This window comes from Hippichthys cyanospilos, chromosome 5, assembly GCF_059441005.1.
Source record: "Hippichthys cyanospilos isolate Australia breed blue-spotted pipefish chromosome 5, RoL_Hcya_1.0, whole genome shotgun sequence".
Taxonomy (NCBI): domain Eukaryota; kingdom Metazoa; phylum Chordata; class Actinopteri; order Syngnathiformes; family Syngnathidae; genus Hippichthys; species Hippichthys cyanospilos.
The window spans coordinates 15,418,469-15,443,653 of record NC_142373.1 but is presented as its reverse complement, the minus strand read 5'-3'; the positions used below and the strand labels follow the sequence as shown (position 1 = coordinate 15,443,653).

General features: G+C 40.4%; 1 protein-coding gene across 1 annotated transcript in view; it reads left to right on the top strand.

The window, feature by feature from the left end:
- The window catches only part of nalf1b (NALCN channel auxiliary factor 1b), a 77,676-nt gene extending 69,936 nt beyond the window's left edge, over positions 1 to 7,740 (top strand). Inside the window, exon 3 of the mRNA XM_088415746.1 lies at positions 638 to 7,740. Coding sequence (XP_088271872.1) covers positions 638 to 939 — 302 coding nt within the window. The 3' untranslated portion in view covers positions 940 to 7,740. The remainder of the gene's footprint in view (positions 1 to 637) is intronic.
- Positions 7,741 to 25,185: the final 17,445 nt, after the last annotated feature.

Here is a 25,185-nt window from a genome sequence, read left to right as displayed (position 1 = left end):
TTAAGGACGCTTTTAACCCTCGCTGTCGTGATGGCGCCATTGACCTCCCGCCAAGTTTGTCGCCTCCTCAGGGCTGTCTCCTTATTCTCATTGGACCCTGAACGGGTGCGCTTTGACTCATCGCAGCCGTCGCTCCGGTTTCCCGCCGCGGCGGCCTTTGTAAGGACGGGAGTGACGAGTTAGTGCGTTCGTGTCAGTACGTGTCATCTGCGTCCACCTTGTTTGTCTGGGGACGAGGTGTCCTCCTGTGCCGCCTCTCGTCTCGCTTGAAGTCCACCCTGATGACATCCATTCAGTCTCAGGGAGAGCATGCAACATGTTGATTTGTTTTTCTAAACGGCGGACACATAAGGATGAAAGAGCCACATGTGGCTCCTGGGCCCGTGGTAAATGTTGTGTAAAATACGTGTAGCTCCGTTTTATGATCTACCGTATCTTGTTGGGTGGACTTTGTTATTCCTGTTGGAGTAAATGGTGTCGCTGCAGCAAAATCCAAACACCGCAATGGCTAATACATCGGATAGATCAAAGTGAAAGGCTAGCCGTAGCGTATGTACTTTGCGCCCCCTGAACCCGAAATGGCGAGTGCGGTGTTTTCACGCCTTTCTCTGCCGTCCACCGCTCGCGCGGCGGCCAGGGTTGCTGGAGGACCATCCGTCGGGCGCGGACCCCGAGGCGGAGTGCTGCGACGTCCGATGGGACTTGAAAGCGGACAACGTCTCCCGGGGGACGCTGAAAAGAACTCACCCGCCGTGCCAGCACCGGACCTCCCTCAGCTCGTCGGCGGCGTGCAGACTGTGTAACAGCCGCCTCAAACTCTGCCTGCTGGTGCTCGTCCTCCTACACACTGTCGCCAGCCTCACCGCATCCCACAATGCAACGGGCTTGGGCCTCCCCGCCATCACGCCTCTGGAGGAGAGCCCTGCTAATGAGGAGTGACGAGCCGCCAGGAGGAGGTGAGGTTGTCGAGGTGGTGGGATGGAGGTTGGGGGGCGGCGGTGATTCCCTCACCATGGCAACCGCGATGGAAAAATACAGCCACAGGTTTTTTTTTGTTTTTTTTTTTGTTTTTTCCTCTTTTTTTTTTTCTTTTTTTTTGCTGGAGCTGTGCGCCTGCGCGGCAGCACTTCCTAGCCAAATGGAAAAAAAAAACAAAAAAAAAACATTGGGACGTTTTGACACAAGAGACACACAAACCCAATCAAGACACATGAATAAAAACGGGAAGGGGCTCGTTAGTTAGGAACAGGGAACGATGCCGCAGCCTTTGAGTGGGAGCGTTCAGCTTCCCGCTGGCTGAGTTACTCTCACTTACGCTTTTTTACACTGTGTTCCGATTCATGTTTTCTGTTGCACTGCCTGAGTATGAACCGCCACAATCATATTCTCTTTCTGCCGTTTCACCGTTTGTGTTTGTTGGGCGGACAGGAAGGAGTACCTTGAGGGGTGACGTGTACAAACAAAAGAATTTGCTGCCAGAGTGATGTGTGCTACAATTTTGATTGTGTTGTTTTATGCAAACGCCCTTAGGACCTTTCGTATCCAATTACGTGGAACGCTCACTGTTTTGTTTTGCTCACAGTCTGTTAAACAACACAGGGTATTGAATACAATAACAAGCCGGGTCCGGTTTACGATTCCATCTTTGGTGATCTGATCACAGTTGCAAAGTTCGGAGTTGAAGCCTCGGAAGCTTCTTTCACGCAAAAATCCTGCCAAAGTTATCCTTCTGTGCATTTTTCTGGCTCCGCGTGCGCTTTCGCACAACCGCACGGCACCAATGACACATTCAAATCCTGCAAATGTGCTACATCGTTTCAGACATTTATCACTTGGTTCATTTTACACAGGGCCCAGCAAAGCGTGAGAGTTGTCCAGCGCATTTTCACGCAGTCGCACGGCCGCTCAAGTTAAAGCTAGACAGTCTTCTTCAAAGGTCACCTGAAATTGCCGCAGTCAAAGCAGACGTTTCGCCACTTGTGCATTTTACACAGAACCCAGTAAAGTGTGGCAGTTGTGCACTTTTGCGCAGTCGCACCGCCGCCCGAAATACAGCTAGTAAATCTTGTTCAGAGGTCATCTAAAATTGCAACAGTACAAGCAGATGTTTAGCCAATTGTATTTTACACAGAACCCTGCAAAGCGTGATATTTGTCGAGTGTCACAGCGCCACCCAAATCAAAGCCAGTCAGTCTTGTTCAGAGGTCAAATTGCAGCAGTAAAAGCATAGGTTAGCCACTTGTGCATTTCACACAGATCCCAGCAAATCAAGAGATTTTCCTGCAGATGTGTGTGTGCTTTCACGCAGTGACACAGTAAGGTGGACAAAATGAGTGTCAAGACAAATGACCTGTTACAAGCACACATTTTTTTTTCCTTTGAGAGGAGGAATAAAAATAAGCAACTACAATCACGCGGTTGCACAAGTGTGCACATCCTCTCATAATTCTGCTGTCACACATTCAACCTGTCATCATTTCAAGTCACTCATCAATCATCAATTGATGATCGTCAAGAATTTAAAGTGCCTCTGATGGATCCAAGATAAATCTCAGAGGCTCCAGTAGATTTTTTCTGCCTTGTTTTTTCTTTCAAGCAAAAAGCTGTAGTTTGTAATCTCATTAGTCAGGTGGATTTACAGTAAGAAAAACAGTTAAGTTAGCATAAAAACTTCAAGCTTCTGTTTAAAAGAAAAAGAAATCATGTTTGAAAAAGACTACAAGAACAACCAACTTTTTTCAGAGGTTGCTTTTTATTTCCTCTCCGTTTAGGTTTTTTTTTTAATTGAGTTGTGCAGATTATAGGTCATAAAAATGGTGGTATTTTTTTTTCTATCCCACAGTCTTAAATGAGCTGATTTCATGGAAGGTGCCGATTTCTCTTTCCCACTGTGGCCGTTTGTGCAAATTGTCATGTGATCACAGCACCAAAGAAGCATCACTTTGTTTTGTGAGATATTTAACAAATACTAATATCGTGCTCAACATTTTAATCACTTCCTCAAAAGGTAAATGCTGCTCTTGTTTTTATCCATAATTTTAGCCATTTTGACCTTAGTCCAAAACTAGAAGTTCAGATTGATGACCATAGTTTTTGTACTATAAAAGGCGCGGGATTATAAATTTGAATTTAAATAAAAGTTGCCTTCAAAATAAAGTCCGAATCGACATATTATCAACATAACACCGACATACTCAGATTATTCGAATACTGCACCAACACAACAGTGACATGACTGTTTAATAATGGAGAGTGCCCTCTGGTGGTAAGTACAATTGCACTTCTAAATCAAAATAAATGTTAAGTCTGTCTCCCTTTATTTAACGGGAGACTGCACCCTGGTGGCCAGTAAAATAAAAACAAAAACTTAGATAAATGAACCACACTGAACTATAAGCTGCAGGGTTCAATGAGTGAGAAAAAAATTCTCATGAATCTTTAGGTGCACCTACTCTTACTGGTTTTTTTTTTTTGCACAAAAAAAGTGTATAGACAATCGTAGCTGACCACTGAAAAAGTCAAGTGAGACTGAACCTTGGAACTTGAGCCAAATGGTCAAACTCTGAATGGAAAATATTTGTCAGCAATGGCGAAAGAGAACGCAAACAACGAGCTTGATCTTCTAACTCGAAGTTGTCGAACCTAAAATCACAACTGGGAATGCAACAAACGATGGGAAAAGCAAACGTATTATTGCATTGACGAATGATTGTATCTCACAGAACAAAGGCTGTCTTAACCAAAGATGTGATGGGAGTCATTTAACTGCCATTCAGGTTCGATTTGTGTTTTGGATTCTTCGAACGAATGGATCCACGTGTGCGTTTATCGAGAGCTCATCTTTTCACTTTTCTTTTTTCGACCGTACCGGCCAGTCCAATACGTCTGACGGCATCCAAGTCCATAGCTTCTGTCTCTTACCTCCTGAATTATTCCCGTCTCTGTCAAGTGTGGCGTCCGACTCGTCGCCAAACGTTGATTTGTTTTTTCTGTGAACACCTGAACCAAAACTATATTAGTAATCGTAACTCAGGCCTTTGAAACCACAGGCAACCCGATGACTGCGTTTTAGCTGCGATACTCTGTAAACTGTTAACGCTGCGTAGTCCTGCTAAACATTACCTGTCAATCATCCGAGCGGAGGGGGCGGGGCCACCGGCAAAAAAAAAAAAAAATTGTTGGACGTCATGAAGCCTCTCTGGTGCACTCTAGTAATCCGTTTACTAATCCGTACCCTCAATTTACTAATTCGTACCCACAGTTTAGTCATCCGTTTGCTCAATTTATTTAGTAACTCGCTCGCTCAGTTTACTAATTTGACCTTTGCTTTGAAAATCCATACCCTCAGTGTAGTCAATTTACCAATCCATACCCTCAATTTAGTCATCTGTTCGCTCGGTTTAATAATCTGTTTGCTCCGTTTACTAATCTGTTCTCTCAGTTTAGCAATTCGTACCCTCAGTTTAGTAATCCACACCCTGAGATTGAAAATCATTTCGCTCAGTTTACTTATCCATTCGCTCAGTTTACCAATCCCTTCGCTCAATTTACTAATCAGTGCCCTCGTATTAGCAATCTGTACCCTCAATTTACTAATCTGTACCCTCAGTTTAGTAATCCGTACCCTCAGTTTCGTAAAAAGTACCCTCAGTATAGTGTAAACGCTGTATTGAAAGGAGGTGTCTCTGGGTTTCGACATGAGAGCGGGGCAACGAAAGGGAACGTTTGGAGTGATTGTAGAATAACAGTGATGCAGACTACAGTAACAATAACTACAGTGACAAAAACATTTGTCAAAATTTGAAACCGTCATCTTTGTTGAATAGAAAATGACCTCTATGCGCAGCGGGAGCTGAAGGTTGCAGGGACCATCAGCAAATTGTAGTTTATTCATGATGACTAGGAATAAAAATTCCCCAAAAGGAAGCATAAGCTTTTATGTGCAAAATAGATGTTGTAATAGGGTCATATTAAATTATAATACATGAATGTACCAGAGGGGCTTTGTAGGACATTTAGTTTGTGACCCCCCCCCCCCCCCCCCCAAAAAAAAAAACATATCCCGGAACCTATTTATTGCTTTTGTTTGTTTCTATTCAAGACATTTCATGAAGTAAAGGGCTTTTTAAAGTACACCTCATTATTATTTGACACATTCAAGTGCAGCGTTACCATGTTAATTAACACATACCCCATCATCCGTGAGAAAAAACATGTCTAAACCGGATAATTCATGTCAGTGACATTCAAGACATTAGCGTGATGTGGATGTAAGATGTTGACCACAGGAAAGACCGACGGAACCTCAAGGGCTGACCTCACTTTATTTCTTTTTTCACTCCACAACTCAATAGATCAGGTATTCCAAAAAAAAAAAAAAAAAAAATCCGACATTCTTTGCAGCTCACAATCGATGTCCACTCTGATAAATGATGTCAATCATTGGATGATTAAGCTTAAAGTCGAAGGATGACAACAATGACTGGCCCATCTCTCTTAGCATAAGAAAAAAAAAAAAAAAATAGACAAAGCTGCTAGTCCTTAAGTAACCACTAGATGGTAGTGTTGCTCCAGTTTGCGGTTTTCTCATTTTTCATCATACATGAGTGTCCCCAGTGATAGATGAAAACATTCTACAGTTTGTTGTAACCAAATGAGTTGTCTCCTCAAACCACCCAAGAAATTGCCTTCATGAGCGCAATTTACGAATGAAAACAACATTTAGTGATGGATAAATTCAATTTCTCATATTTTTTATGGTCACTAGTGCTTACACAGGAAAGAAAACGGAGAACTGGCATGATCTCAGAGAATCACACAGGCATTACACAGAGTGAATTCTAATCTAAAACAAACAGGATTATAACACATTTTTAGAAATGTATTTGTTTAATCTATAACGGGTGTTAAATTCGTTTTTATCGTGGGCCACATTGTAGTTATAGCTTCTGTCAGATAGCCGCAATGACTGTGAAGTCAAATACATTTTAAGTGTGTTTGTAACACATTGACATAGTTCTGAAATCACCGGCCGCTCAAATCTTTTCAAAAGCGATTGGGGACCAAAAAAGTATTTGTTTTTCCCCCGAAAACTCTCGAAGTTAAAGACAATTTGATATTTTAGCCAGAAATTTGAATCAGAATTTCACGGGCCGGGCCACATAAAATGATGTGGCGGGCCGGATCTGGTCCCTGGGCCTTGACTTTGACACCCATGATCTAAGATCAGTCTGATTTCATCAATGCTGTCCAATGCAAATCAAGTTCTGTGATTTTTGAACAGTGTTCTCGTCATTTGGTATCAATCTTTCTTTGTGCAAACGACAAGTATTATTTTCAGTAAATGTGATAAATATTAATTTGGTAATACTAATTAGTGGCGGATAAATGACGCTTCACGAAGCACTTGTGATATTTTTGACTCCTTTAGACAGCACCCTTGATTGAAAGATGGACATTGAAATTGTTTCTACTGCATTAGCATTCATCTTTACACCAAGAGCGCTATATTGAGGGAGAACAAAAAAAGAATCACACACCTGAACATGAATCTCACATAAAAATCTTGTTTTAAAAACGGATGGATAGATAAATAGTTTTATTTGTTTTCCTTTTTAATTTGAAGATATGCAGTTTTCCATTGGACAGCCCTGATATTTGAAATGTCCCCACACGGCGCCATTCGCCTGACGCAGCGGCCCGTATCCTCACTTGCCCCAAACGCATAAACAGCACAGTCGAGATATTCGAAGCCGAATCGGCGCGAGATTTTCAAAGCATAAAGAGCACCAGGAAGTAAACAGGGTCCATCAGGGCCACACAACCTTTGGCTTTCACCTCATAAACATCAACAAACCTCACCAGAAGCACATTGAACTTACGTATCTGCAAGTGCGTGTCCAATATGTGGACATTTTTGCGTGCAAACAGCCACACTGACATGTAAATGCCGATTTGGGTTTGTTCCTAAGTGTTTTTTTTTTTTTACATCAATATGCAGCGTTAAATTGTGTTTAATTCAATCTACAGCTCAGATTATTGTGGTCTGAAGCTTTTGTAGCCAATGCTCATTTTCCACAACATCACAGGCCAAACGTCGTTGTTTTCTGACTTTCACATTTGTATTGTGCCAGTACCCCGATGATTGCTTGTATTTGTTTTTTTCTCTCTCCTGTGGATCTATGCAGAAGCCCGTTGACCTTTCTTTGCTTTGTTTTCTTTGTAAATATGTTTCCTGGTACACTGAACAATGTGTGTTCTCACCACCTCCTTGTATGTATGTATTCAGTTGATGTCACGATGTTGCGTTTTATTTTGGCGGGAAATTTCCAATGTTGTTGTTTTTTTTTTTTTTTAAACTATTGTTTCAAGCACCTCAAATCATTCATTTTAACGAGAATGTGTTCAATCCTTGGCTCTGTCAAAAGAGCGACAGAGTTTGTGGTTCCGTGCGCGCGTGTGAATGTGGAAAGATTTTATCGATTAGAAATAAGGGGAAAGGCATATAGAAGTATCATTGCGATTATGATTATTATGATTACTATTACGCTACCAGTATATTGTAATATTATAGATGCTTTAGTTGGACTAACTTCTTTAATTTTTTACAAATGACTTTGATGAAATGATTTATAAAAACCAGTCTGACAAGTCACGATCTTTTCGAGAAGTATGAGAACTACCGCTACAATGATAAAAAACTGTGTTCCGATGAAAATAAATACAGACATATTATCTGTTCATCTGCTGTCTTTTCTATTTGTGAGCAGCGCCAAAGAATGCGTTCAGTGGTCGTATGTTTGAGGTTGATACGAGACAAAGTAAAGGTACTTGTTTCCATTTTTGCGTTTTATCTTTTCAAATACTCTTTGAATTTTTTTCTTTTTTTTCTAGATGATTCTATAAAATTCCCAAAATGTCAAGCTACATGTTTCCATGCATTTTTTAAATACCTTTCATCCTGTTTGGAGGCGCTAGCCTTGGACCTACCTCAGCCAAATTGAAGTGATTTTAACTCTAGACCAGAGGGCCCCAACCGCTGTTCCGCGGCCCGATACCGGTCCGTGGATCAGGTGCTACCAGGCCGCATGAGCCACACCCGAAATCTTCAACTTGTCATGGTCTGTAAGCGTTGGCTAGTATTTGTGTTGTTTTGTCTCCCTCCTCAGGCCTCTTTGAGTAATTGATATAACAGGTCCACGATAAAACATCTCCAGCATTGAACGGTCTTTGGTGATAAAAAAAAGGTTGGGGACCAGTGCCCTCGACTGGTCGCCGAGTAACCACAGATGATACGGAGACAAACAACTCTGCGTTGCATGCAAGTCAGGTAAGAATACAGGTAAGCATCAATCACATCCTTAATCAGCTAAAGACTTATTAGCAGAGGCTCTTAAACTCAGGGGTAGAGCTACATGTTTGACGGAATCATTTTGATATCAGAGATGACAGAGTGAAGTATTTCAAGGTGGGAAACTTTAGTTTCATGATACAAAACCAGTCAAAAGTTTGTAAACATCTTCAAATTCACGTGAAAAAGACGACAAATAACATAACTAACATGCTTAGCATATACTTAAATCCGCTCACCACCCTGTCGATTACCTTCCGGTGGGCGATATTTTATTATATTATTAAGGCTCTGTTTCCTAAAATGCAAATTGCACAAGCAACGTGGAAATTGTTTTAACTGCAACACACCTGCACGTGCGTTACTTATTTATTCATTCCTCCGCGTGTGTTCGAGTCCCACTCATGACGCTTATTATTATTATTATTATTATTATTATTATTATTCATTTAGATTGTCACTATGTTTATATTACCCTGCTAAAAATTAGGAGTTGAAAAGGGGCCGATTTGTTTCGCGTGTTTATTGATTGTTGCTTGTGACGAATCTGCAGTCAGAAAACTGAAAACATGTAAACAATCGATCCGCATTGGAATCGGGAGCCAATTGACAGGTCCTCGAAAAGAACAAGCTTGTCTCAACCGGTCCGTGACAAACAAAAAGGTTTTGGAATAGTCATAAAGCATCACCCACTGGAATCTAATCTCGGGGATAATATTTGATCAACGTTTTTGTTTGTTTATCAAAAAATTCCGTCTTCATTTCTTTATCGTGCAGATGACTAAATATTCATCTACAATTCAGAGAATTTAAAACTAAACACTGCGTGTTTATTTATACTGCAATATATATATATATATATATATATATATATATATATATATATATATATATATATATATATATATATATATATATATATATATATATATATATATATATTGCCACAAGAGTAAGCTGTCAAATTTTGGCACCTATGCAAGTGGAGCAAAGTAATTCCTCTTCATACCAGGAGATAGCAGCCTCAGCACGTTTATTTGAATTATGTGCTGGCATTACAAGTATAAAAATAGATCGCAATTCAAGTGCACCGAAGAAGCACTGCATGCAACGCTAACGTGATCACGAATACATGAATGGGTGAATGATCCCTGTGAGTGTTTTGATCAGCAAGAATTACAATGCACTGTTTAAATCAGTCGCACGAATATAATGTGAGCTCTTTTATGAGTCGTTTCATATGCATCATACAGTAAGTGGCATTATGCACCAGTGAGCCAATGAGTTTGCATATCAATGAAGCCGTGGATGTTTCCATTCATACTTTTCCAGCCCAATAATCAATCAGTCCCTCTGCACTCCTCTGTTCTAAATTAGCATGTGTCACAAAGATGGGCGGCATCTGCACTGCTTTGGCGTCCGTGTGAGCTACGGGCAAGATTATAAACCGGAAGAAGAAGAATGAAACGTTACATGCTGGGATTGGCCTTCTGCTCTTCCGACTCGGGATTAAAACCCTCATTTCTGTTGCTGTTTGTTGGGAGAGATGAAGCCATCATTTGACTAATCCTCAACTAGCCTGCCAATAGTCACCATGCAAAAGTCCACCTGTGGGTCCAGGCTCTTAAAACTGTTCTTTGCTGATTAATATTTTGGTTGTGGAAGATTACTTAAGACACCTGTTTTCAATCCATCTCAAAGGGCAACTGTTTTGCCACTTGCTGTCATCTGAAAATGACATTGCCGTTGCTCTGGGCTTGGTAATGGCCAATCATGTCTCAGCTTGCAAATCTCTCAGGTCTAAACAGAAAAAAGAAAAAAAACTGTGATTGGTTGTTGCCTGAGCCCTGGGCTGTTGCAAAACCATGTTTAGTCTACAGCACAGGTGTCGTTGCCTCTCTGTAGTCGTGAGACACAGGAGATTGTTTCTCCAGTACTCCAGAGCAAGGCTGCCCTCGGGGTAGCGGCCGTCACACGTCAACCAAAGGCCGAGTTGACAATACAGCGGTCCTTTTGTTTCAATTCACTTTTTATTGTGTGAAATTGTCAGTTATACCCTTTCAGCCGTTCTCCATCCAACAAATATTTTGATGCTTATTTGATTTCAACTCACGGATGAGCTGGGAACAGCTGCTGAGTTTGAATGACAAGTAGTGAGTTACCATGTTACAGATAAATTGACAAACATATTCAAATCTAATGCTGTCTATTCAAACAGCCTCGCATCCATGTTTTTGGTATGTGGAAGGATTCCAAAGGAAAACTCATCAAAGGACAGAGAGAGCACACAAGATACACAATGGAAGACTGAGATGACATTTGAATCCCAAACCAAAAGCAATTATTCTTGATAGAATAATTTTGATCTTTTTTTTAGTCGTTGACAAGATTGTCCTGGCTTGTTGACTCTTTTTGCTTGACGGGCAGTAATGCCACATTATGGCAGTCGCTGGGATTAATCAACTTAGGGGTCACACTGCATCTATAGTCTGCAGGGGACGAAAACTCATTTCACCATTCTTGGTTTTGTTTTTTTCTTGCAAAGTTGGGACTGTGTGAAATGTGTGCTTTAATTACCATCATAATAAACATGATTAATGTAGTGCCAGATCACAGGCTGAATAATACATTTCAAGCAAACGCCATAATAATTGTCAGAGTTCTGGTGTCCCCAACTACCCACCATCTACCCGGAGTCATGTCAGTCTTTAAATGGGGAAGAAGAAAAAAAAAAAACACTGACTGGGAGGTTTTCTTAAATGAGCCACCTTTTGACACCCGTCTCTTTCATGAGCAAAGTAATGAGCCATCGTCAGTCAGACGGAATTTGGGTCTTCACAAGATTAGTGAGGATGCGTTTTTTTTTTTTCTTTCATTTGATGAACACCGCAGAAGGTTAAAAAGTAATTAATGCTCTAATTAGGATGTGCCTTTTGACGTAGAACTCAAATTAAAGTGTCTGTGTGCATGTGGAAGAGTATATGTGTATATAATATGTATGTATGTATACAAACTCATCCAGATCCGCCAAGGAAAAAAAGCATACAATCACAAATAAAACACCTGTTGAATACTAATGTATTAAGAGAAATCCTAGCTCCAATCAATTGCACATAAAGGAGAATTTCTTTTTCAATGAGTTCATGGATTACTTGAGCAAATACATCACAATGTAAGTGTCTTGCAGAATAGTTTTAATGGATGTGGCTGCTTCAGTTTGTGTCAAGAGCTCCTGAAAGGCAGGAAAAATCTTTGTCTAATTAACAGCTGCCATGGTGATGAGAATAAATGACAAAAGGTGGCGTTGCATCGGAGTGCCAGGAAACTTGTTTAATTGTCAGCAGAACGACTGCTGTGCATTGCTAATGACCGTCTGGGAACGCTAAAAGATGTCACCTATGTATATTTTTGCGCTGCTGTTTCTAACGAAAGATTTATTTTCCACATTTAGTTGCTACAGCCTCATTCCTATTCATATTATCCTAGAGATCAAAGGCCGGGTTACATGGCAACTTGGATGGATCTCAAATCGGACGGCAGGCCGAAGGACTTCGGCAAAGCCTCCATGCTTCATCAGCTTCGTTGGTGGCCTCGCCCTACTCAATTCGCTATTAAACCCTCAATCGTTCTTTGTTCCCGAGGAAAACTAATGAGGCATTAATGGCCGTTTGACTCCATGGTTCATTCATCTGGACCTGTGGGAGCTCGCTCCAAAGGTACTCATTTAAAAGGGCATTTCTAAAGGCAAACCTGAAAGAGAAAGTGAATATCCCGCTACTATTTTCCAGTATGAAAGTTCAAAGATTCAAGCCTTGGTAGTTTTACGCTGGAAAAAAAGCTTGGCTGAGATGAAGAGAGAAAAGCTGCCTTAAACAGAAAAAAGAAAGCGTCAAATCTTCCAATGGGAAAGATGTTCTGTCGGCCTTTAAATAAATAATCATTTTACACTGTAAAGAATACATGACGAGCTGAAGCGCGTCAGGAAGTTTTTCATCTACTCCAGCGTGCGCGACCACTCCATTTATTTGCAGCTTTTCTTCACCGAATATTTTTGTATTTACTTTGCAAGTCAATTTACAGCGTTTTTCCCCCAAACTTTGTTTGCACGCTTGACCGACGCACGGACTCGGACGACGTGCGACCTGAACCGCAAACGATGCGGTTCTTGAATCCTCGAACGGACCGGTTGTCATCACGGAGAAGTCGGAGGCTTGCTTTGAAGGATTTAATGCTCATTCGGCCAGATCACGCTTATCGAGCTGCTTCCGAAACAATCGCCATTTGGACTTCTTCCCCTGGAGGCCAAGGAGTTCTCAAGATACGACAAGCTTTCCTCCCGTCCCCGTCAGGTGGCCTTAAGACTGTTGCTTGGACTGACATATCAAGTACACTCTTGTACACACACATTCACAGACTTCAAAACACGCACGCACCCTACACTTTTTATATTTTAAGGTTTTTGGTTGCAATGAATTAAAATATTTCAGTTTGAATGAATCTCTTTTTTTTTTCAAACGCTCGGTCTTGGCATTGATCTAAACAGTCTTAATGAAATCAAGAGGTATTTTTGTATATTTGTGCATAAAATACGGCACACACGCTCTCCTCGGGTTTTGCGATTGCCCACAGACCAAAAAATGTTTGTACGTGCTGGCGTGTGGTCGACTCTTCAGTTGATGCGTTTTGGTTATGTGAAATAAGATCTAAATGTATAGTGATGGACGCATGATCTACATCAATACAACAGACTACTTTTGCATAACAATAAGGATTTAGCACTCCCCTTTGCTGGTGGTTTGGAATTTGGCTCGCAATTTTTATCCCCAAAGCTCACCGATACTTGTGAAAAGCAACTTTCTTTTAAACTCATTTTGCAAACGTAATACATCCACCTGTTGAAAAAAAAAGAACAAAATTGGACTTTTCTGAATCCTAACTTGTTGCGCAGTAAAAATGATGTGAAATAAATTGGTCCAAACAGGTACATTATCACCAAGGTTCACTATTATCAAAAGGCACAAGCTAAAGTAGGCGATGCTCTGTCACTATGACAACAGCGGTGAAGCTATTTTTGTGTGCTGATGTGCAATCAAATAGATTTTCAGGTAGAGGTACAACTCACTGTTGCTCCTACTAGTGTCAGCTGGTGCAGTTCTGGTATAAACTAACTTGTTTTTTTTTTTTGTGGGAGGATTACACTCCTCTCCAGCTGTGACACACACACACACACACGCACACACACACGCGCGCACAGTTAGCCAGTCAAATCAATGGTGACTTACAAGCAAATAACGTAAATACCAATGGGTCTCGTATGCATGCATTCTTTTGAATATATTTGCTTATTATTCTGTTGTATAAAAAGTGCATAAATATGTTGATTTAATTTGTTAGAACTTATTGTACTAATATTGGTGCATGCATCAATCTTTATTCCCACAACATTGTGATCATGATTATACCCATGATTTTGATCCTATAGTATTTTAACCGTTTTACGCACGTATTTACAGGTCAGGCCGAGCGTCAGCGATTAAAGCCAAATGGACGGACGACATCTGTTTTTGATGCCATCTGCTGCAGGCTGATGTTACGTCCGTCGGATAGACGAGGAGCACGTCAGGTGAGATTCCATAACATGGCTGCTGCAGCACAGGCCCAGCACGCTCATTTATTTGGCATACAGATAATGCCAGAAACTGAATTTTCCACATCTGTGATTCTTGACCATTAAATATATGTGCTGTCAGTGTTTTTTTTTTGTTTGTTTTTTTATCTCCGGCAAAGATCCCAAACCTCTGGTACGGGGATCACCTGGTACCGCAGCCTGAATGATCAACTACCGTAATTGCCCGAATATGTAATAAAGAATCATAAATAATAACATGCTCAGCTAGCACGGAATTGCAGTACGTACCAGGAGGGCTGAATGATTACAAAATTGAATTACAGATTTTGCCATTTCGATTTTCTCCAAGTTAAACTTCAGTGCAATAATGAAAAAATAACAAAAACCAAAAAATACACCAATCATCATTTTGAGGCCCTTTTATTGTGGAAAATGTTTAAATTGCGTAACGAAGCTCTTTGTCATGATTGATGTTCGACTATTCATTAAACCGATGACATTATTCCTTTAATGTGGCCCTCAAAATTATTTCGTCTTCAATTGGTCTTTTCAAGTAGCCAGTTTGTCTACTTCTTGATGTTCCTGTGTTCCCTGCTTGGCTACTTTTCCAGTATTTGCAAAGCAATCACCTCATAAGAAGCCACACATAGCTGCGAGGTACAGACAATAGGTCTCTCAAAATTCAGTTTTATGGCTACATGTTCACCTAAATAGCAATAAAATGTCTTTTGATGGCGGCAATTTACCAGCTCCCTTTTGGACAGGGAGGAATAAATGGCTTTGTTCTACAATTGATTGTTTCGCTTTACATAAACATCCCATTAGATATGTCTAATGAGGAGAAAAAATAAAGCTAGAACAGTAATTGATGGCATTGATTAGGAACCCTAAACAATTATCATGTTTTCCGCACTGTAAGGCACACCTTCAACGAATGGCCGATTTTACAGCTTGTTTTCATATGCATAGGGCGCACCACATTATAAGGAACATAGAAAAGAAGCTGCAGTTGTGGCTGGGGTTCTCGGCCAATAATCTGGATATTTTTCTGCCAGAAATCTGCATCCTTCTCAAAAAATTCCCTACCAGTCTGTCACTATAGTTACAAGTGTTAAAATGTAAATGAAGATTGACCTTAATATTTAATAAGCGGTTTGAGAAGTCTAAAAGCCTTGAAATACTGAATCAATCTATTTCATTGTGTACAAGAAAACAATAATTATATGATTAGTCTTATCCAGCAGGTACATTTGAGCCTTCCTTCCTTTTAATAAGTGGCAGGATTTTGAAATGATCTTTTAGATGGCTTGCTTAGTCCCTTGTTGAGCTTTCACCTTTACCTAACTAAAGGCCAATGCATGCATCTAATCTCAAAGTCCCTGCACTGATACCAATTTAGGTCTAGGAGCAGGAAGTAATCCATCGCTATATGACATTACACTGACAGTTTGTGTTCCGTGGCCAAGACAGAGTGTGGCCAAAGCCGAAAATAGCTATTGTGAAGGTGCATTGAATGTGTTGGCGGGAGGCCGACCAATAAAATCTTAAAAGCGTGGCTCTATGAGTCGACATGGTTTGGAACAATCGTATTGCCAACATTTTCATCAATACGATTCCACAGCATTGGGTCAAATGCCGAAATATGCATATAGTGAGCTGCATGCGGAATTTGTTTCTTTATTGAATGTTTTACATGGGATATAGGGCCATTAATTTCTAGAAATCGGAAAATCAGAGAATCTGCGAGTAAGTGATCGCTGGTGTGCGGGGTTCAACTGTAGTTTTACGTTGTAATATCAGCATTCACCACCAGATGGCAGACATGGTTTGATTACGCTTATATCCGGTCTGATACTGCCGCTCTATTACAACAAGAGTGGGATTAATCATTTTTTGGAGTTTGAAATATAACATAGAACACGAGCTACAGTAATGGCTCGGGTTGCCTTATGCAGCCACTAGATGGAGCTGCATTAAACAACAAAACAATTAGATAAATCAGTCAGATAAATCAGTTTCAATCGGAAATGATTTATGAAATGTATTATCTGAAAAATGGACAAATATGTCCTGACTTTAAAAGACACATGGAAAAGTAGCTTTCATTACAGCGAATTGTCGTACTTTTGCTAACTTTAAAACTCAGCACGTCCTCTTTACACGTCAAACATAATGCGTGCATCTGACCAAAAGGAAAACGGCCAGGGCTCGTTGCTACTAGCAACAGGACCAACAAAGGACAGTGAAATTAAATGGCAGCACCCAGACACAAACATACCTGCTATCTTATTATTTCTGTTATCTTTTCTGCAATAAGTCTGCTTGAGGGCCAGGAGTTTTTTTGTTTTTTTTTTTGATGCAAAGAAAATCTAATGTAGATGTTCTGAATTTGGCAGCAGACAACCATTTTAGCTCAATCACCTAAATGGAGTCTCTGCCCATAAGTCAGCATCACAGAGAATGATAGGTGCCCTTTTATCTTCTCATGCTAAATGACTGCCATTTCGAAAGGCAAATATACAGATCACAAGAGCGCTTATTGCATTTTTAGCTTAGACGCAATTGAAGCAGCTACTCGCTGTCATCTTGCCATGTCAATCTCACTGATCATTGAAAGAAATGTGAATGCTTTGCTTGAATTGGGGAGAAAACCTTTATGGTCTGTCAAACTTAAATGATGTATTATTTTGTTCAGATTGACAGAAACCAAAGTGGGATTTTTAAATACCCTCATGCATAAACTGTGTTTTTTGCTCTGTGGGCCATATTTCATTTAAAAATGAATGTGTACCACTTCAAATCGAGCAGGAGTCGAAATTAGTGTCTGTTCACACGACTCTCAACCTGATCAGTTGCAATTGACGATAGGCAGGGATGCACATAACTGCACATAAATCACTGATGCAACGCGTCACATGCTTCGCTTGCTGCATTTGCGTACACCACCTAACCTTCACCCATGACAACAACCGAGCCTGAGCTGAACTTTTTTTTTTTTTTTTCCTGAAAAGTGGCTCCAAGATGGGCCGTGGCTTGGAGCAAACTTTCGCTCCCGTTGGGACAATGTCTCTGGGAAAATAATCAATTATTTTCGGTAGTTAAGTACCGTAGTAAGAAAATAATGACTTTTCAAAAAAAAAAGGAATGGGTATCGGAATGATAGCAATAAGATAAATTCATTACACACTCAGCTTATTTGTATACTTTACGTTACAAAATCATCCACCGGGCCAGATTAGACCTGCTTGTGGGCCAGTACCGGCCCGCGGGTCGTATGTTTGACACACATGGTCTACATTTTGGACCAATTAGCTTCACTCAAGCTAGAAGACGCCTAGTTAGCTGCTAATTGCTTGTCACAAAACAGTGAACATCCAGCTATCATGGTACGATCATTGCAAAAAGAATGGCGGTTCATTGGCTTTTCATGACAGTGACACTTTGAAAATAAATTCCAATTCCTCCAAATCTTGTTGGTTTTGGAACCCTTTTTTTTCTCAACTCTGACAAATTGGTGGTGGATTAGTGAAACAGAAAACGTTGTTGTCAACTTTTGAGTGCCTATCTCTGATGCAGAAACAAATGACTCAAGTGGTCCTTGCATTACCGTCTAAAATAATTGAATACCTCTGACAACAGCTGTTGCGATGTTCCGTTGCGAACCACAGAGGCGGTCCACTTGACTGAACCATCAGAATGCCAGGTGAGGTGCCGGTGCATCCACTCGAAAGAAGAAAAACAACAAAAAAACAGTTGGATCATCAGGCAAATATTTGGGTTGACAGTGGTTAGTAGTTGTTTAACCTGCAGCGTGTTTCACTGGAGGGCCTGATGCAATTGAAAAGCGGATTTCGGAGGCTTTCGGGTCTGAGAGATCCGAATGGCAGAGCAGGGATTAGCGTGTGGTGTTTTCATCAGCACAGCTGTGCCAAGGACCTTTTACTCTGGCCGCAGATTGTAAGAAGGCTGCTAAGTTGTCTTTTGTTTAGAATCTCATTAGTCAAATCAGTACATCTTAAAACATATATTCATGTATGTGTGTGTGTCAGTGTCCAGTGTATATGTACATGTGTGTGTGTGTGTGTGTGTGTGTATATATATATATATATATATATATATATATATATATATATATATATATATATATATATATATATATATATATATATATATATATATATATATATATATATATGTATAAAATGTGTGTCTGTGTGTGCATGTGTGTTTGTGTGTGTTGTAAGCAAGCAAACTTCAACCTCCAAAACCAACAGTGCCAGACAGGAAGCTCATAATTAAATCAATACAGATGTTTTCCTCAGTTAGTGACATCATATGAACCGCTGTTATGAAAGACTCATAAGCGGCTTGGAGAGTAAAAATAGATCGTGCCTGCTTTGACCTCTACCATGTTCCAAGTGTAGCACTTGTCCATCACGCCCCTTTCTAAAAGCTCGTATCAGATAATATAAACTCGCCCAACCTCCTTTATTTCAAACCACAGCTGGCTCACGCTGGCTCCAACCCTGTCGGCCTGACGCTCCTTTCCATCCATCGGCAGGAAATTTGAAGTCCATTATTAAGCTGTTTTTGAGGCGGGCAAGTCTCAAGACCTGTTTTGCCCCCATGTTGTTGTGAGGAAAAAGCAGAGGTTGTGTTACAGTAAATCTCTGCGACAGGTGCAAGTGCATCTATCACCTGGGACGCCTTCATGCGCCATATCCATGTCCTTGAGGGTGCTTCGTAAACAAGAGTATCCCCGTTAATGCATTTTTAATCAAACTGAGGAATAATTCTGCCCCGCGTTTGCTTTTCTCCATCTCGACCTTCCATGGGATTATGTCAAATCTAACTACTTTTTGCACATGAATTTGGATTGATTATTGTTGAGTCAGTCAAACAGCGACTGATTTGACCTGATTTCGTAAACACTCGATCCTTAATCAGTGTACAGTGTTCTCTCTCCTTACTTCACGCTACACTTTTATGCAGCTTCGGTGCTTCGCTTTCTTTTTCAGGAGCGTCTATCCAATGTACCGCAGTAATACTCCCTCGCTCAGTGCTAACATGAACTCTGAAGCAATTAATACACAATCTAGTTTAGCTACAAATGAAGGCAATTCTGCTTAACAAAGCAAAACTTTTTCATGATGCTTAAACACTTGTGGCTGTGAGAGAGCTGTATGGAGATGTAAACATGAGGGAGGTGGTGGGGTGTTAGCGGATGCACCAGGCATTGAACACCCGGTCTGAGACTCGCCCTTTAAGAAAACGTGTGCTCGGGTCCGTGGGGAGAGTTAGCGGCCGCTTGCCTCTCTCTGATGAGCTGTGTGGTTTTAAAGAAAATGGTTCTCGCCCCAACAGAGACACATGCTTGTTCAACCTCTGTATTACGATTGTTAGATTACTGGGAATTGGAAAGAAAGGTCAGCACGGTTTTATTACACACATTTAATTGACTTTATGTACGTAAAATGTCCGTCGTGGGTGGGGATCCTAATTCGCAGAATTCACTTAACGTGGGGGATTTTCAGTTCACATTAATTGTGAAAAACCAGGAAACACTCTATAAACCACAATAATTGAATAAATCTGTATTATTATTATTATTAATGTATGTGCCTTTTATACCAGTTGAACTGAAATTGAATCTGTTTGAAAAATTGCTAGGATGGATGAATTCCCTTCTGCTTTCCACAAGGATGGACGCTCTCCCCTCAGGGCTTGACTTGTGTTGTTTTATAACTCAAACACGCGGTCCTATTGAGCTTTAAAAATCAGCAACCACCTCACGCAATGTATAGATGTTCATTCAATCCATACAGTAAATCTCCAGTCACTATCCTTCCTCAGTTTGGCACTTTTTGCCTTCCACTAGGATTTAAGAGCAAGAAGTCTGGCAGGGAATTATGTTTGCTCTGCATATCATCCGTGACATGCCTCCCCACCGGCGATGAATGTTGGATCCGTTTTAGCACGAGCTGGCTCAAGAAATACAAAGCATGAGTTGATGTGAAGGAAAGACTGTGAAGGGGGAACTATGATTGCATGCAAAGCCTGACAGCATCCAAATGCAACGAGCACTTGCATGCTTCTCGAAGGAATCCTTGGAGGTCGAGCCTGGTTTCATTAATAACGCATAATTACAGTACATTGGAATCAATAAAAGGAGCGTTGGCAAAATCTCCGTTTCGTTAAACTTTGGGGAAAAAGTTGGGAAAACTGGGAAGGCATTGTCTTATATGGCCCACATTGGATTGGTGTAACTTGTGTTTTGGCATGGTGAGATGTTGCCGACATCAATGCAGGGAGACCGGAGAAAAGGTGCACTCAAAACGGAGTAATTCAATATGAGGAAGACAACAAACCGAGGTTGAAGATTGTATACAAAGTAACAAACAAAAATGCGGACTTACTAATAAAGACTAAAAACAAAGACTATGTTGTGGAATCTATTGAATTTAGTCCATCTATAAGAAGTCTAGAATTCAAGTTGTCTTTGAGTTAGGTTTCTTTCATCTGAAGCCTCAAAGACACAAGTCTTAACAGAACAGCGTGGTGTTCTAAGAGTGTGAAGGGACAAGTAAAATATTCTTATTTGCTCAAGGGAGTAAACCCCTTGAAGATGGATGCCAGACCTAAACATGAAAAAGAACCAGTTCTCTGTTCAACATGCTTATGCAATCCGCAGAGTGGGGTAAATTTAACACAAACACTTTGACATGAACACTGTGCTAATAACCCGAAAGAACTTGAAGGAAACTGGAAACTAAATACATTCAAAACGGAGGCAACAAGGAGCACCTGGGCAAAAAACAATTGGAGCAGGGGCCTGACAGATGGACACAATCACACTGATGAGGACAGACACAAGGAGGAGCAAAACCATGAACTTACACCGATGCACAAAACCCCACAATTTAAAAAAACAAATATAAAAAACAGCCCAAAATAGAAAATAACAGAAAACATGATTCAAAACCACAGAAGACAAATACCACCAGAACATAACATATTTAGACTTAAAATTCAAGTCACTGGTTTAGTCCATATGTCAGAAAAAAACGAGATGGTGATGGTCTCAAAATGATTGATCACTTAAAATAAAATGTTTTTCAATGATTCTGATAATCGATTTGTGGTCAATTAGTTGTTTCAGCTCCACTTCAGAAGGCCATCGCACTTGGTGCATAATTGAAGCGCCATGATGACAAAAACAAGGTCAGAGCACTTGAACTGTTGATGTTTTTTTTCCAGCGATTTTTGCCCTGCTATGACATTGTGTTCCATCAATAATGTAAAGAGGCTAAAGTCAAACCTTGACAAATGGCAGAAACTACAAAATCGTGACTTCCATGTTATTACAAGGAACAAAAACAGGGCCAAGTACATTTTCTTTAACAGCATTTCACACGGAATAAGTGATTGCTTTGATTCCTGAGCTCATTTTATTCCCGCTGTCTGGCGTTGAGGGAAAGCCACCAATTAGTGAGGATAGATTGGACGTTGTGTGTTGTCAACCCCCGCAAAAACGGAAAAACAGCCGGGGATCATGGGGGGGGTGGGACTCAAGCACAGCCCTGACGAGACCAGTGTATGAGACGGAGAGGTTAAACAAAGGTTGACGCACTTTTTTGTGCCCGAAGTTGGGAGACAAATGTGTCGAGTAGTACTTGGTACGCCCTCATGCATTATGGGACAACCTTTAAGCTATTTACTACCATTAATGGCAACTATATGGCCAATATATAAACGCGGCTCCACGCGTCACCTCGGCTTATGTGGCCGGCGGATCCATCTTTCTCAATTGGTGTCGGAAAAAAAAGAAAATCTTTTTAAGTTACCAATTATAAGACACATCCATACTTTCGGCCTTCATTTTTGGAGACGATACAGTGCGTCTTATATTTGGGAATTACGGTATCTGGTTTTATTGCGCTGAGATATTATAGTAAGTATTTGGAGTTCATAACTCATCATGAAAAAATTGATCAGTTCCCTTGCATTCAACATGCTCAAGAAAGGTGATTCACATTTAGGAAGCAGAAGGTGTCGTTTGTAAGGCAACTAATTGGAGCTGAGATGAGGTTCAATTGAGCGTTAAGAACTCTGTGGAACTGATGGTTGATTAATTCCGTCTGACGCAATTGGGACCAACCACTTGGCTGCAACTAGCGAAGCGCTGTAGATTTGCTCTCACCTTGTTTACTTTATAATGAAGAGTAAATTAATTGTCACCTACGTGTAAGTGGCATCACTCTGTTCAATATAACATTGGACAGACATTCAAAGTGATGTCGCACAATTACAGTATATATTATGTCAACAAATCTATTCATCAATAATTTATCATTACCGTATTTTCAGCACTATAAGGCGCACCGAATCATAAGGCTCAATCAATGGCTCGCCGCGTTATAAGGCGAATAGAATAGAAGCTACAGTAGCAGTTGGGGTTGCGCTATGCATCTACTAGATGGAGCTGCACGAAAGGGAATGTCAACAAAAAAACAGATCTGTCGGTCAATCTTTAATCAAAAATTAAGAATAAAGATGATTTGTGAAGTACTATCATAAGATTGGGGGGAAAAATACCTCTTCATAACAATAAAAGACTCTTAAGATCAATGCCAAGATGAATCAAAAGACTAGAAATATATAAAATATATTAATTAATCATCTAAATATTAAATATTTATCATCTTTAGTATAATACACAAACAATATATCATATTAATATTATAAATATGGTATATTTATCCTTATGATTTAATTTTGATCATTTAATATCGTATTTAATGTTATTAATATTAGACCTCAATTTTTTTTATCAAATTGCTGAAAACAGTTTCTGGATTTATTTTATAAAATCATGCTTGCTTTTACAAAAAGTCACGGTTTTTGTGCCTTTTTCTCATATAATTCAAAATTAGAACGTAGATCACGTAGCAAAACTTCAAAGTTATAAGAATTAATTGTAAAAAGTTCATTTAGAAATAAAATGCAGGGGTAAAAATTCAAAGAATTTTACGTTGCAATTATGTTGTTTTATTTTTTCGTCCCCCAAAAATGAAAACTCGCTGTCCCAGTCAGATGTTGAGAAAATTGAAGGCTTTTAGGTGCGCCTTATCGTGCAAAAAATACGACAGTTAACAGAGGGTCATTTATTCAACGTTAAGTAGGATTACAAAAACATCATGTAGAAAGCCTGCATAGTTTAATCTGTAGAAAAAGCTTCTAAAAAATGTATGAAAATGACATGCTGGAACAGTAACATTTCCCAAACCCCGACAGAATCCGAGACCCATAATGGCTCGACGTTAACATCCCCCTATTTGGATGCCGCGATATCCCCAAAGCAGTGGCTGCGATTCAATCTATTTATGGGATATGTGCATGTTTTGCTCTGTTTGAAATTACCTGCTGATTTCCCATCGCTGAAAGGCCTCCGTTTAATGAACATGTTAGAATTCAGCTCTGCTCAGACAGGAAGAACTGAGCTTATTCTCCCTATTTCTCTGCTCCCCATCCCTCATCAGTCATCATTAGGCACCGTCACCCAAGTGACATTACTAATAACCTCTAACAGCTTTAAATTATAATTTTAATGTGTCTCAGTGTGTAGGAGTGACTACACGCTCACAAACATGTTTGATATGAGAGTCGTTGGATATCTACCATATATAGGAGAGTTAATGAGTTATGAATTGATTAAGGTCTAAGATATGTTGTACGTTGTGGACAAAAATGTCAGGAATCCTGGACATAAGTGAAAACGGGGGGGAAAAAAGATTTTCTTGCTCACTTTTTTCTGTCACGGGTTCATGGCACCGTGTGAACAGCAAATCCTATCCCAAGCCATTCCCATAAAGTGAGAATCATATCTTTTTTTTTTTACAAAATAGGTTGTCCATATGTGGAACTGTGTGCCTCTCTTCAAAGAAGATAAAACGGCAAGTGAACCATGAAGAGACCGGCTTGGAGAAAGAAAGAAAGCTTAGGGATCCTCTTCGATTTTGTGATGAATTGGAATTTCAAGCGTAAAGTCTGCTTTTTATCATTTTTGGTCAGTCCGAAATTTACCGTACATTAACATTTGTTGGCTTGGCCCCGCCATACATGTTTTATCCCCGCGCCGCTTACGTAAAACTTCAGACGCCGGCCGACCGTCGATCCCAAACGCCAATTTGCGGCGAGAAAGCCTTCGGCGCCGCTGATCAGCCGAACACAGCAGAAGGCGGGGACGAGCGGAACATCTTGCTTCCCTCCGGTCTGACACGCATTGTCTCGCCTCTCAATGTGACGCGTCTGTCACTCACGCTCAATGACGGGGAGAGTAAAAGCAATCTTCATGAATGCGCTTTGAATGACGTCGGCCGAACAAGCGATGTTCCCAGACCCTGAAAAACCTTCCGGCGTTGAGGTTCCACCTTTTCAAAATGTCAAGAGGCTTTTTATCAGCATAGAAATGCCACTGGCAGCGGCACAATTTAAAACAATTGCTTAATTTACTCGGCACTTACAAGCATTTGTTGCTCATTATTCAGTTGCGAGGATGATGAAATCGCACATCGATTTTGGGCCCAACACTCGTCCATACAGAGCGCGGAGCGGCAGCTTTAATCCCCATCAGAGCTGCAGTATTGATACCAAGTACACCCTTTAATCAATAGCCATCCTTTATACTCAGCCTTAGCGTCTAACTGATATTCAGCGGAGATGATTACCTCTTCACGGTCACTCTTATCTGTCACAATTAAAATGTCAAACACCTGTCGTCTTGTCATCGGAAGGTCAGCCTGATGGTTTCCGACCGCATTTTTTCCAACCGCGCCATTAGCCGCTTCTTTTGTGCTACTCTTGTGGCATTTCCTTTCTTTTGTCAAAGGATTAGGATTCAAATACGGTAGTATTTTCTGCACTATAAGGCGCACCTACAATGAATGGCCTATTTTAAAACTGGTTTCACAAATAGGGCGCACCGAGTTATAAGGCGATAGAATAGAAGCTACGGTAGTGTCTGGGGTTGCATTATGCATCCACTCCAGTAGATGGAGCTGCACTAAACTACAAAAATAATGTCAACCAAAACAATAAATTGGAATTGACTTGCAACGCGTCAAAAGAGTGAGCGGAAAAATAAATCGAGTAAAGTCGTAGAATGGCTTTGCCTTCATTCCCGTATGCCCACGCACAATAAGAACAG